Consider the following 15,511-nt stretch of genomic DNA (forward strand, 5'->3'; position numbering starts at 1 on the left):
ACACCGTTTGTTGAAGAGATTGTTTTCATTCCATAGAACATTCTTTCCTGCTTTGTCAAAGATTAACTGACCATACAGTTGTGGATCCATTTCTGGATTTTCTGTTCTGTTCCATTGATCTATGTGTCTGTTTTTATGCCAGAACCATACTATCTTGATCACAGCTTTGTAATACAGCTTGAACTCCAGAATCATGATGCCCAAGGCTTTGCTTTTCTTTTTTACCCTTTTTTTTTGTTTTAATATTTTTATATAAGAGAGAGAGACATAGAGTAGAGCAAGACATGAGTAGGGGGAGAGAGGCAGAAGGAGAGGGAGAAGTAGGCTCCCTGCTCAGGACCCTAGGAGCCAAAGGCAGACGCTTAACCAACTGAGCCACCCAGGTACCCTACGCTTTGCTTTTTCAGGATTGCTATGGTTATTTGAGGTCTTTGGTCTTGGTTCCATTCAAATTTTAGGATTGTTTGTTCTAGCTTTGTGAAAAATGATGATAGGGATTACATTGAATGTGTAGATTGCTTTGGGTAGTATAGACATTTTAACAATGTTCTTTTAATACATGAGCATGGAATGTTTTTCCTTTTTTGTATGTGTCATCTTCAATTACTTCATAAGTGTTCTATAGTTTTCAAAGTACAGATCTTTTACTTCTTTGGCTAGGTTTATTCCTCGGTATCTTATGGGTTTAGGTACAGTTGTAAATGGGATCGGTTCCTTGAGTTCTTTTTCTGTTCCTTCATTATTGGTGTATAGAAATGCAACAGATTTCTGTGCATTGATTTAATATACTAAAACTTTGCTGAAGGCATAAGTTCTAACAATGTTTTGGTGTGTAGTCTTTTAGGTTTTCTACAAGGAGTATTATGTTGCCTGCAAATGGTTAAAGTTTGATTTCTTTGCCAATTTGGATGCCTTTTATTACTTTTTGTTGTTTGATTGCTGAGGCAAAAACTTCCAGTACTATGTTAAATAGCAGTGGTGAGAGTGGACATCTCCTTTTGTTCCTGACAGTGGAAGAAAAGCTCTCAGTTTTTCCCCATTGAGGATGATATTAGCTGTAGGTCTTTTGTATGTGGCCTTTATGATATTGAGGTATGTTGCACCTAACCTTACTTTGTTGAGGATTTTTAGCAAGAAAGGATCCTATATTTTGTCAAATGCTTTTTCTACATCTATTGAGAGGATCATATGATTCTTATTCTTTCTTTTATGTGGTGTATCATGTTGTTTCATTTGCATATATTGAACCATCCCTGTAGCCCAAGAATAAATCCCACTTAATTGTGGTGAATAGTTCTTTTAATAAACTGTTGGGTTCAGTTTGCTAGTATCTTGTTGGTAATTTTTCCTTCCATGTTCATCAGGGATATTGGGGTATGATTCTCCTGTTTAGTAGCATCTTTGTCTGGTTTTGGAATCAGGGTAATGCTGGCCTCATAGAGCTTTGGAAGTTTCCCTTCCATTTCTGTTTTTTGAAACACTTTTAAAAGAATAGGTATTAATTCTTCTTTAAATGTCTGGTAGAATTCTGCTGGGAATTCTGGTCCTGGACTTTGGTTTGTTAGGATGTTTTTTATTACTGATTTAATTTCTTTGCTAGTATGGGTCTGTTCAAATTTTCTATTTCTTCCTGTTTCAGTTTTGGTAGTTCATATGTTTCTGGGAATTTATTTCCTAGAAAGAGATTGCCCAGTTATTGGCATGTAATTTTTCATAATATTCTCTTATAATTTAAAAAAATATTTTATTTATTTATTCATGAGAGACACAGAGAGGGAGGCAGAGACATAGGCAGAGGGAGAAGTGGGCTCCTCACAGGGATCCTGATGCGGGACCCAATCCCCAGATCCGGGACCAGGCCCTGAGCCAAAGATAGACGCCCAACCACTGAGCAACCCAGGTGTCCCTATTATAATTATTTGTAGTTCTGTGCTGTTGGTTGTGATCTGTCCTCTTTCATTATTTTATTTATTTGGGTTCTTTCTCTTTTTTGATAAGTCTGGCTAGGGGTTTATATATTTTATTCTTTCAGAGAATCAGCTCTTACTTTTGTTGATCTGTTCTTTTGTTTCAATATCATTTATTTCTGCTCTAATCTTAATTATTTCCCTTTTCTACTGGCTTGAGGCTTTATTTGCTGTTCCTTTTCTTGTTCCTTTAGGTGTATGGTTAGGTTTTCTATTGGAGACTTTTCTTGCTTCTTGAGGTAGGCTTGTATTACAATATACTTCCTTTTTAGAACTGCCTTTGCTTCTCCCAGAGGTTTTGTATTGTCATGTTTTTATTTTCATTTGATTCCATCTAATTTTGTTTCTTAATTTCCTGGTTAGCCCATTTATTCTTTAGTAGAATGTTCTTTAATCTTCATGTATTTGTGATCTTTCCATATTTTTTCTGTAGTTTACTTTGTCATAGTGTTGTGGTCTGAAAATATGCATGGTATGATCCCAGTCTTTTTGTACTTGTTGAAGACTAATTTGTGACTCAGTATGTGATCTCTTCTGGAGAATGTTCCAAGTGCACTTGAAAAAAAATGTGTACTCCGCTGTTTTAGGATGAAATGCTCTGAATATATCTGTTAAGTCCATGTGGTCCAGGGTGTCATTCAAAGCCATTGTTTCCTTCTTGATTTTCTGCTTAGATGATCTGTCCTTTGCAGTAAGTGGGGTGTTAAAGTCCCCTTCTATTAGTGTATTATTATCAATAAATTTCTTTACGTTTGTTTTTAATTGATTTATATATTTGTGTGCTCCCAAGTGGGGGCATAAATATTTATAATTGTTAGATCTTCTTGATGGATATACCCCTTAATTATGATATAGTGCCCTTCTTCATCTCCTGTTACAGTCTTTGGTTTAAAATCTAGTTTGTCTGATATAAGTATGGCTACTCTGGCTTTCCTTTGGCACATTTTAACATGGTAGATGATTCTCCATTCACCATCTCACTTTAAATGTGTAGGTGTCTTTAGGTGTAAAATGAGTCTTTTATAGGCAGCATATAGATGGGTCTTGTTCTTTAATCCATTCTGATGCCCTGTCTTTGATTGGGGCATTTAGTCCATTTACATTCAGAGTGATTATTGATATGAATTTAGTGCCATTGTATTACCTGTAAAGTTGGTATTTCCGGTGATGATCTCTTTCCTTTCTGGTCTTTGTTGCTTTTGATCCTTTTTTCCCCCAAAGAATCCCCTTTAATATTCTTGTGGGACTGGTTTAGTCGTCCTGAATTCCTTTAGTTTTTGTTTGTCTGAGAAACTCTTATCTCTCCTTCCTTTCTGAATAACAGCATTGCTGAATAAAATATCTTGGCTGTATAGTTTTCCCATTCAGCATGTTGAATATACCCTGTCACTGTCTTGCCAAGTTTCTGTGGACAGATCTGCTGTGAACTTCATCCATCTTCCCTTATAGGTTAAGGACTTTTTTCCTTGCTGCTTTCAGGATTCTTTCCTTGTCTGTTTGTGAATTTGACTATTATATGTCTTGGTGATGGCTATTATTTGTTGAATTTATTGGGAGTTCTCTGTGCTTCTTGAATTTCATTGTCTGTTTCCTTCCCAGCTTAGGGAAATTTACAGCTATACTTTGCTCAAATACACCTTCTTCCCCCTTTTCCCTCTTCTTTTTCTGGGACTCTTGTGATATGAATGTTATTAAGCTTTAAGGAGTTGCCAGGTTCTTTAACTCTTTGTGATCCAATACCTTTCATTCCCTGTTCTTTTAGCTTCATTATTTTCCATAATTTTATCTTCTGTATCACTGATTCATTCCTCTGCTTCTTCTATCCTCTATGTCATGGTATCCAGTCAGTAATAGCATTTTAAATGTCAGCCTGACTAGTTTTTATTTCTTTTATCTCTGCAGTAAGGAATTCTCTCAAGCCCCACTAATATCCTTATAATTGTCATTTTAATTTCTGTTTCAAACAGCTTACTTATATCTATATTGATTAAATCCCTCGCCATCAGTTCTTCCTATTCTTTCTTTTGGAGTGAATTCCTCCATCTTGTCATTTTGTCTAGGTCACTGTTTTTTTGTGTGATGTTAGGAAAGCCTGTCAAATTCCTGCTTTTGAAAGTAATGGCTATATTAAGAAGTCCAAAAATGAGGGGGGATCCTATATGCATTATGCTGTTGTGTTTTGATGGCTCCTACCCTCTCATCAGTCCTCTGCAGTTTCTCCTTGCCTGCAGTGGTGGGTGTTTGGACCTTGTCCACTGTGGAAAATTTTAACTAGGTGTGTCTTGATCTGCTTGTAAAAAGAAGCTAGATTCCCCTCCCCCCCCAAAAAAGAAGAAGCTAAATCCTATTTCCCCTAGAGCTGAAGCTTTTAGCATTCTATGATCAGTACACTTGGTGCATGTGAGGGGTTTATGCTGGTTTTCCAGGGGAGGAGCTTGCTGCACTGATTCTCAGGCTGACTTGCCCTAGTGGGTGCACCTACAGGGCACGGGGGGGGGGGGGTGTAAGCAGCTCTGGTCTCCACTGTGGGGGTGCTGTGTCACTCCCTGAGGTCACTCAAAGCTGATGGGAGGTGAAGAGGGGGAATGATGTCACCCTGCTCTCTCATCCCTGTAGTGGGGAATTCAAGCTGCTTCTGGAAGCCCTCACAGAAGAGCAATCACCCCTCTTGTGCCCCCAGCTTATGTCAGTACTGGCTCAGGATTTCACACTAATAGGCTCAGTCAAGATGTTGAGGGTGGAGAGGGAGCTGTAGGACCCACTTCCAAAAAGTCTCTCATGGATGTTGCCCGGAGGCTCAGTTATTTGCCCTGGGGGCCTGCCCACTGGCCTGCTAAGAACATAGCTGCATGCTTCCCTGAGAGCGAACAGTTGTAGAAAGAGCACACCACCAAGGCGGAGGCCACATGTCTTTAATGATCTATCTCAGGAGCCATATGTCTTCACTTATGTTCTTTTGATTATAAAGATCAACTCTGGTATCATGTGGGATCATAGGGGCCATTATTAGAGTCTGCCATAATAACTTTGTCAATATAAATGAATACTAAAAATTACAGAATTTGAAAGTTTTTTCCTTCCCTTTCTCCCACTTAGGTGTATATTTGCCTTGATTCTGTAGAAAGTTGTAATCTGTTTAACCAGCATAGTGATACAGATGACAGCGGAGTCAGCTGGGAATCTGAGTCTGAGAGCCTTAATGAAGCACTGCAGAGGTTTAATAAGAATGTGGAGACATTTCCTCCTCTGACGGATTTTAGAACAGGTATACTAAATTTTCTGAGTAAAATGGGATTCTTAATAAACCGTTGATTTGCTTTAATGAGCTTTTGAGGTTTGGCTATTTCTAATGTTAATGCATATATTTTTTAATTTTTTAATTAAATTCAATTTAGCATATAGTGTATTATTAGTTTCAGAGGTAGAATTTAGTGATTCATCAGTTGTACATAACATCCAGTGCTCATTACATCGCATGCCCTCCTTAATGCCAATCACTCAGTTACCCCATCCCCCCACTTACCTACCCTCAGGGAACCCTCAGTATGTTCCCTAGAATTAAGAGTCTCTTATGGTTTGTCTCCCTCTGTTTTTGTCTTATTTTATTTCTCCTTCCCTTCCCTATGTTCATCTGTTTTGTTTCTTAAATTCCACATGAGTGAAATCATGATATTTTTATACACTTTATTTTTTTATTTTTTTAAAGATTTTATTTATTTATTCATGATAGTCACAGAGAGAGAGAGAGAGGCAGAGACACAGGCAGAAGGAGAAGCAGGCTCCATGCAGGGAGCCCGACGTGGGATTCAATCCCGGGTCTCCAGGATCGCGCCCTGGGCCAAAGGCAGGCGCCAGACCGCTGCACTACCCAGGGATCCCTATTTTTATACACTTTATATGCATGATCTCTCCAAATCCTAAGGACACTCTATAGATGATCTTTCTCATTTTCTAAATGAGTAAGAGAAGGGAAGTAACAGCCTTGGGTCGCTTCCATTTTCCAAAACTCAGCTGCATTGGAAAATTGACTTCATAAAGGTGATTTTTCTAAGCTTGAGGTTTTGCCAAAGCTCAAATTGTTAGAGTTGTCATTCATACCTAAATGGCAGTAATTTTAATTACAAACCACCTAAGTTGATAATTTTGAAGTACAGTAGGGGAGCCCAGGCTGTGTCCTGTCCTGTCAAGATAGGTCAAGTTGTGCCATCTCTTTTTTTCTAATCCATTCCTACCCATATTTAGAAAACATATGTGACTCTTCTATGAAGAAAATGTATCGTTACTGCTGTTGACAATTTCTGAAAACCAGGAGTGGTGTCCATACATTTTTACCAGTATGCGATATATAGAAATGTATTTATTCATAGCATTTTGTACAAATTGGAGGATATACTAAAGCAAAGGAAAACATCAGCCTAAAGTCTTACCTGATTTTACTCAATGATATTTTAATGGGTTGTGACTCATGTTTGGCTGATAAAGACCACTTGCTATTCCCTCTGCCTGGAATGTTCCTCACCCAAATTGTATAGCAGTTTAGATTGTTGCTCAACTGTCCCCCTATTGCAGGTGTTGCCTGTCCTCCCCATGTAAAGTAGCACTGCTTGTCCCTCTCCCTTACCCGATTTTTCTCCATGCTTCTATTTCTTTTTTAAATAGCACTGTGAGGGCAGCCCAGGTGGCTCAGCGGTTTAGCACCACCTTCAGCCCAGGGTCTGATCCTGGAGACCTGGGATGGAGTCCCATGTTGGGCTCCCTGCGTGGGGCCTGCTTCTCCCTCTGCCTGTGTCTCTGCCTCTCTCTCTCTCTTCTCTCTGTGTATTCTCATGAATGAATGAATGATAAATAAATATAAAATAAAATAAATAAAATAATAAAATAAAATAAAATAAATAGCACTATGAGCAAGAACTCTTTGTACTGCTGTGTCACCAGTAGTTAGAAGGGCATCTTTCACAAGTTAGGTGCTCATGAACGTTTGTTGAATGAGTAAAAGAATAAATTCATGATTTTTTCTTTTTATAAACTCAGATTTATAGTCTGGAAGAAACAGTTCCTTCCTCATTGTCTTCTTGTCTCAAGAGAAGTCACAGAAACATTCTGTGCATAATGTGATCATTCATGGAGTTATATATAGCTCCATTTTCTGTGGGTATTTTTTTATTCCTCAATAAAGGGTTTTTTATAAGTATGCACATGTACAAGTTGATTCATAGGCAAGTGCCTATTAAGTTGTTTTGTAGGTTAAAATAACATGACAACTAGGTTGGGTTGGGTTTTTGGTTTTTGGGTTTTTTTAGTTGTGTTTTGAGAGGAACCTTCAGCCATGTTTCTAAGGCTGGAAATGGTTGAGACTGTTAACAGTGATTCAGTCCATTGCTTACTATGCAGACAGCTCTATTAGAGGAGATTTTTTTACTGTTCTATTGATAATCTTTTCTATAAACACAAGAAATTGTTTAAAACTCTGTAATAAAAATCTTGTACATTAGAGTCCTGTATTATTTAAATATCACTTTCCCACAACTACACTTCTGTGGAGATTATGTAGAAAAGAAATTGATGACATACAAGGGATGGAAGTAGAGCAAGACAAGGGCCTAAAGTATGTTCCATTTGCTCTGAAATCTAAAAGTGTATGGAGAGAAGTACATACTATATTAATTTTTTCAGTTTTACTCAAGCCTAGCATTCGTTCATTTATTGAGCAATTGCTTGTACCAGGTACCATATGAGGAATACATACATATACGGTTCGGCACGTAAGAACTAGTGGACTAGTTGAGAGGGGACATGAAAACCATGTTCAATATGAAAATAACAGCTCATAGCAAAGGTAGATGCACAGTACCATAGGATCACAGAGAAACCAGTGACTAGAAGTAGTAAGGGCTTTTTAAAAGTCATGTTGGAGCTAATCTTTGAGAGATTTTTCAGAAAAAGTATATGGGGGAGCCATCTAGATAAGGGGAACAGCCACGGCCATGAGCTGAAGTAGAGGCTCAGGTAATTCTAGCTAGGTAACACTTGAGAATATGGGGTAGAAGGTGGTTGGGAGTAGATTGTGAAGAACCCTATAATTGCAGTTGATATTGCAGATGGTTATAATGCCATCGAAGAAACAAGGGCAATTGAATTTTTTAAATTTAATTTTGGTGTTTTTAGAATGGATTGGAGGGGACAAAATTGAAAGGAATAGCAGAAACCATTTTATATCTTTTGCAGAAGATGATGGCTTAAAAGAAATTTCAGGAGTCTTAACAAGTGGGGGCATTGGAAGGATAGTCTAAGCCATGAGCAGAAGAACTAGGAACTATGAGAATGGGAGAAGTGCTTTTCTTCAGAGCTTAATTCTTAGGAATTAGGAAAAACAAAGTGTATAAACTGTAAACAGAAAAAAAAACAGAATCTAACATATGACAGACTGTTGAATGTTTAAACCTGAATGGTGGGTTTATGGTGATTACTTTTTCTTTGTACTTTTCTGAATTAAAAAAAAAAACTGTTGTTTAGCAAGGCAATGTGATTGTTCTTTTTTCTGTCTTTCCAGAAATGCCTTGCCTTGCAGAATATGATGATGGCTTATGGTATAGAGCAAAGATAGTGTCTGTTAAAGAATTTAATCCTCTAGCTGTCCTGGTACAATTTGTTGATTATGGATCAACTGAAAAGCTGACAATAAACAGGTTGGTTTTTTTTTTTTAAGTCAACTTAGTTGAATTAGAATTTAAGTTTTAAAAATAATAATTATTGGGAAAGTTTTGGTTTTCTTTTAAAGAAAAACTTTTAAAGCGACTTATTAGGATTTTTAAAAAAATCTGTAAGTCTTTTTATTGTGGTAAAATAGAAAATTTACCTCGTTATTCATTTTTAAGTATACATTTGATTAATATTAAATATATTCTGGATGTTGTACAGCTGTTGCCACTGTCCATTTTCAGGACTTTTTCCTAATCCTAAACAAATTCTGTACCCATCGAACAATAACATTCCATTCCCTTTTCCTCACCTCCTGGTAACCTTTTTCTACTCTCTGTCTCTGAATTTGTCCTATTTTAAGTACCTTACATAATTACTGTCAGACAGTATTTGTCCTTTTACATCTGGTTTATTTTACTTAGGATAATGTTTTCCGGGTACACTCAATCGTAGCATGTATCAGAATTTCGTTATTTTTATGACTAAATAACACTCCTTTGTGTATGTGTATATATACACACAATGTTTTATGTATTCAAATGTTGATGGACACTTCAGTTGTTTCCATCCTTCAGCTGTTGTGAATGCTGCTGCTATGAACATTAATGTACAAGTAGCTGTTTGAACCCCTTTCAGTTGTTTGGTATGTACACCTAGAAATGGAATTGCTACATTAATGGTGCTTTTGTTTAACTTTTCGAAGAACTGCCAAACTTTTCTGGAGGGTCTGTACCATTTTACATTCTCACCAGCAATGCACAAGGATTCCAGTTTCTCCACATCCTTACCAACACTTGTCATTTTCCACTTTTTTGTTTGTAATATTTGTGGTTAAATACATGTATCATAAAATTTGCCATCTTAACCATTTTATTTTTTTTATTTTTTTAAATATTTTGTTTATTTATGATAGAGAGAGAGAGGCAGAGACACAACTCAGGCAGAGGGAGAGACAGGCTCCATGCTGGGAGCCCAACGTGGGACTCGGTCCCGGGGCTCCAGGATCGCGCCCTGGGCCAAAGACAGGCACTAAACTGCTGAGCCACCCAGGGGTCCCCCCATTTTATTTTTTAAAAGACCTTATTTATTTATTAGAGACAGAGAAAGAGAGAGAGAGAGAGGCAGAGGGAGAAGCAGGCTCCATGCAGGGAGCCTGACGTGGGACTTGATCCCGGGTCTCCAGGATCACCCTTCACCCTGGGCCAAAGGTGGCACTAAACCACTAAGCCACCGGGGCTGCCCCATCTTAACCATTTTAAATGTACACTTAAGTAGTGTCAACTATACCCACATTGTTATGTAGCCAACCTCCAGAACTCTTTTCATTTTGCAAAACTGAAAACTCTGTACCCTTTAAACAACATCCCCCATTCATTTCCCCCTCTTCCAGCCCCTCGCAGCCACCATTCTTTCTTTGCCTATGAATTTAACTATTGTAGGTATCCCGCCCATGTAAGTGGAATCATACAGTATTTGTCCTTTTGTAACTGGCTTATTTTACTTAGCATAGTTTCCTTAAAGTTCACCATGTTGTAGCATGTGTCAAAATTTCCTTCCTTCTTAAGGCTGAATAATATTCCACCATATGTATATACTACCTTTTACTTATCCATTGAATGGATATTTGGATTGATTCCCTTTTGTGACTGCTTTCACTTCATTAGGGCTATATACTGGGAAGTGGAATTGCTAGGTCACATACTCACGCTATTATTAGTATTTGGAGAAACCAGCAAACTATTTGTTTCCATAGCAGCTGTACCACTGTGCACTGAGTGTCCAGGGGTTCCAGTCGCTCTCCACATTCTCACCACGCTTGCTGTTTTCTGGTGTTTTGATAGTAGCCACCCTAATGGATGTGAGGTTATATCTCACTATGGCTTTGCATTTGCATTTGATGATTAGTGATGTTGAACACCTTATCATGTGCTCGTTGGCCACTTATGTATTTTCCTTGGAGAAATGCCTACTTTTTTCTCATTCTGTAGGTTGCTTTTTCACTGATTATGTCCTTTGCACAGCTTTTAATTTTGATGTAGTCCAATTTATTTTTTTTCTTCCATTGTTTGTGTTTTGGTATTACCTAAGATTCATCACCAAATCCAATGCCATAAACTTTTCCCATATATTACAGCTTTAGCTGTTAGAGAATTTTAATTGTGACATTCTGAACATCTTAAGAATTTCTTTTGTGACAGACTGCGTCAGATTCCACTTCACCTTATGCAGTATCCAGCCCGAGCCATAAAGGTTCTCTTGGCAGGATTTAAACCTCCCTTAAGAGATCCAGGAAAGACAAGAATACCATATTGTCCCAAATGGAGCATGGAAGCATTGTGGGCTATGATAGACTGTCTTCAAGGAAAACAACTGTATGCTTCTTCCATGGTAACTATCTCAATTAGCCAAAATCTTACTGAAGCTATTTCTAATGTCCCTATGTTCACTTTCTAAAGTGCTTTCTATCAATGCAAATCTAGATGTAAAAAAATTAAAGCTGTAAATACTATAAGATTAATTTTAAGGCTTGTTAAAATTATGTTTTAGTTTATATTTAGCAAAATGTATTAGCCCTACAATAATATATCACTGATGTAATGAATAAGATGAAAATGACCAAGCTCTGAGTATCCTATAATCAACTCATAAATTGAGGGAAATGAAACATTTGTAAACCATTAATAATATGAAGTAGAATGAGGTATGTTCTACAAAAAAAAAGTATAGAAAAAAAAAGTATAGGTGCAAGGACTGATTATTTCCATCTAGAGAGATGAGGATATGATACGGTATTTGCCTCCTCAGCAGGCCAAATAATCAGTGAACAGGTAGGTCTGGGAAGTGACATTGAGCTGCATCCTAAAAATAGGAAACCGCAGAATGGGAATTCGGGTCAAAGCCACGGAATGAATTGAATTGTACTAATTTTGAGTTGTTTAATGCAGTAGAACCTGTATCAAAAGGTTTAAATAAACACAGCACTCACCTTCGACACATAGCACATGCAAATATACAACGCACACTATACTTAAAGAATATAGTGTGCACAATATACAGCACACAAACACCCCTACATCACATTCTCACCACACATACAACATATACCAAACATATGCTACTTAAGAAGCCACACACAGCACACAGGTACCAAAAACCTTTTACACATACACTACACATATACCACAAACACAGTCAGAGAACGCATACCATACACACAGTACATTGAACACCCTAAACACACACAACAAACAAGAATTACATAAAATGTACAAGACACACAAACACCTCATGTAACACACACACCATACATATCCCACTACAGAAATACCACATATTCACTATAGATCCCACACAAAACCAACATGACATAATTCAAAAATATACACCATACATACACCACTCATGACCCACATCACAAAGCACTCACACCCTGCACATAATAAACATACAACAGACAACATATATAAAACATACAAAATACATTGCAACCAAAACACCCAAACACGATATACTCACCCATTCAACACATACCAGACATATAACACACACAGATCACTCAGCATTCAGACATCACACACACCTAACATCATTTGTACTACAGACTACACACACACAACACATATTCATCACATATATCACATCACCCAGTACTTACCCCACATATCACACACCACACACCAAACATACCATGCGCATATGCCACATGCAACCACAGTACACATACCACACACTCCAAATATACAACATACACTAACATATAGCACACACACCACACATATACCACAAAAACACCACACACATATAAAAATAGACAATTCACACTACAGAAATTTCATTCACCCACTACATATATACCACATAGGCACCACACGTAACCAACACCACAAAAACATGCAACACTGGAACACACATACCACTCACAACAGACACCAGCATACACTGTACACTAAAGCAGATAGCATACACACAAATATACCACACACAAAACACATATGGAACGTAAACACACCAAACACACTGCACACATGAAACCAACACACCATTTATACCACATACCATATATATACCACACAAACACATCACACATACACCATGTAAGCATCATGCATACCATACACTACATACAACACTTACACTACACAAATACCACATATATTAAACATACATGTTTGACACCATATGCCTCACACACAACACATACAACTACACCATGCACCAGTCAAAACTACACTCACATTGCTCATATACCAGGCACAACACACATACCACACACACTCCATACATACAGCACAAACTACACATAACACAAAAACCACACGTGAAAATATACCACACACTACAGAAATACCATTCACACACATTTACACCACACTCACCTCACAAACCTACACCACAACATACACATCACACATACACCACTCAACACCACATATAACACACAAAAAGACAAAATGCACAACATATACAGAGTATACACACACCTGGAGTGCCTGGGTGGCTCAGTTGGTTAAGTGCTGCACTGTGATTTTGGCTCAGGTCATGGGATTGAGCCCTACATGAGGCTCTGCACTCAGCACGGAGTCTGCTGAGATTCTCTCTCCCTTTCCTCCTACCCTCTGCTCACTCATGCACACTATTTCTCAAATATATAAATCATTGAAAAAAATACACACAGGGGCCCGTGGGTGGCTCAGTTGGTTAAGCATCTGCCTTTGGCTCAGGTCATAATCCCAAGGTCCTAGAATCGAGTCCTGCATTGGGCTTCCTGCTCCCTCTCCTACCTTGTGCTCTATGAATAACATTCAAAATTTCATCAGTTTATGCATAAAAGTATAATGCCCTAGGGTTAGAATATAAATGAATTTTAACAGGGATGGTACTATTAAAGCACATTGGCTTAATCTAGAAAAACTTTGGGGAGGAGTTATATTTTAAATAAACTATAAGAATGGGAAGAATAGGATTTAATAGGAAACCATTACAAAGACCTTTTTAAAAGACAGATGATTAATAAGTTTGGAGAATGCCCTTTCCTTCTTATGTGATGTAGGCCAAATGTAGGAGGGAAAAAGCAGCAAAGATATTACTGTTATTTTCCTGACAACTATGTTTTAATTTTAGGCTCAGGCACCAGAACAAATAGTGACCTTATATGAAGATGAACAGTATCCAGTTCATATGTCACTTGTAGAAATGGGGCTGGCAGACCGAGATGAATGATGTAAGCATCATGACTTCTTGTTCCCCTTTATAATCAGCATAAGGCATGCTAATATAGTGGAGATTAAATATACATTAAATATTTATATTGCCTGTAAAAGCACCTCTTCAGACTCTCCTTGATTTCTCAAAGAATGACGACAAAGCTCAACAAGAATCTTTCTTCTAGACTCTTCTTTGTAGGCCCTTTTCACCTACTGAATACCAGGATCAAAGAGGATATGCATCTGTAAGAATGCTTGGAATGGTTATCATGACTGTTAATAGTGCCAGAGAGTGGTTGGGGATGGGTAGAAGAGCAGAAGGAAGTGGGCACATAAGACTGTGGTATGCACAGAACATATTGGACAATCCATGATCTAATCGCAAAGCTATCAAAGTACCTGGGTAACCAGCTGTTTATTCATCCACATAAATGTAACAAGTGATGATTCAGCAACTAGTTTGAACATGTAATTAAGCAAAGGTTTTAAATAACATGCATTTTGTTTTTCAGGTATACAGTGCAGAACATCTATACGGCAGCCCAGAAGAAAGTTTTCTGTTATATGTAGGCCATTTCAGGCTTATTTTTCTTGACTCGTTCTGCAGTAGTGCTGGCCTTTTTCCTTACATGTTAAACTGTCAGGAATTGTTTGAAAAAATAGTTAATAAATATCTGCTTTCAAATATTTTCTGGTTTTATTTTACAATAATTTCAAAATCAGATATTTTAGGCACATAAAAAATATAGTTCATTTTATAACGAATGTGAATTAAGTTTAAGAAGGACTCAGTACAGTTGGAGACTCCTGTAGGGTGCTTCCCTAGTCATTCTCCTCCTTGCAGAGGTGAACACTGCTGTGAATTTGATGTTTTTTATTCTGACATTTTACTACACATGAATGGAACCATAAGCAAGATATACTACTGCTGTGTATATTTTTTAATGAGTGTGCTATACTGTACCTTTCATTTTCTCACTACTTGTACTGTTCATCAATGTTGGTATGCAGAGCTCTATTTTACTCACTTTCACTCTTCTATTTGTCTCTGCACATAATTCTGTTGCTAAATATTTAGATTGTTACCAGTTTTTTCCCCAATTACAAATATTCTTCTGAAGCACCTTTTGTGTACATGGTATGGGTTTTCTAGTATATATACTTAGTACTGGAACTTACTAAATCATGAGGTATTTGCTTTCCAAAAAGTGGATTGACTCAATTTACTACCATCAGTAGTCTGAATTCCATCACAATGTGTGGTGTGGCCAGACCATTACTTGCCAGTATATGATAGTAGTATAAAAAAAGGTATCTCATTATTTCAATATGCATTCACTGGTTTAATAGTCACTTGTTTGCTTATTCATATCCTTTGTCCATTTTTCTATTGAGCTGTTGTAATTATCTTACTGATTTGGAGGAATATTTGGAGGAATATTAATCCTTTGTCAAGTGTATGTATCTTCTAATTTGTGGCTTATGTTTTCTCCTTTCATTGATTTCTCAACATTTTAAGTTTGTGCTGTATCCCATTTAAAAATCCTTCACTAGCCTGAAGTAATATGTATAACTCCTTATTTTGAGAAGTTTGCAACATTTTTCAGATTCAGTTCTTAAATTATCTGGAATTTAAATTAC

At 37.3% G+C, this 15,511-nt stretch overlaps 1 protein-coding gene across 1 annotated transcript in view; it reads left to right on the forward strand.

Annotated features, from left to right (window-relative positions):
• The window catches only part of RNF17 (ring finger protein 17), a 119,901-nt gene extending 105,346 nt beyond the window's left edge, over positions 1–14,555 (forward strand). The window contains exons 32-36 of the mRNA XM_072719741.1: positions 5,064–5,232; positions 8,518–8,653; positions 10,865–11,054; positions 13,788–13,887; positions 14,383–14,555. Coding sequence (XP_072575842.1) covers positions 5,064–5,232; positions 8,518–8,653; positions 10,865–11,054; positions 13,788–13,886 — 594 coding nt within the window. The 3' untranslated portion in view covers position 13,887; positions 14,383–14,555. The remainder of the gene's footprint in view (positions 1–5,063; positions 5,233–8,517; positions 8,654–10,864; positions 11,055–13,787; positions 13,888–14,382) is intronic.
• The last annotated feature ends 956 nt before the right edge of the window (positions 14,556–15,511 follow it).

The sequence above is a fragment of the Vulpes vulpes genome, chromosome 9, assembly GCF_048418805.1.
Source record: "Vulpes vulpes isolate BD-2025 chromosome 9, VulVul3, whole genome shotgun sequence".
Taxonomy (NCBI): domain Eukaryota; kingdom Metazoa; phylum Chordata; class Mammalia; order Carnivora; family Canidae; genus Vulpes; species Vulpes vulpes.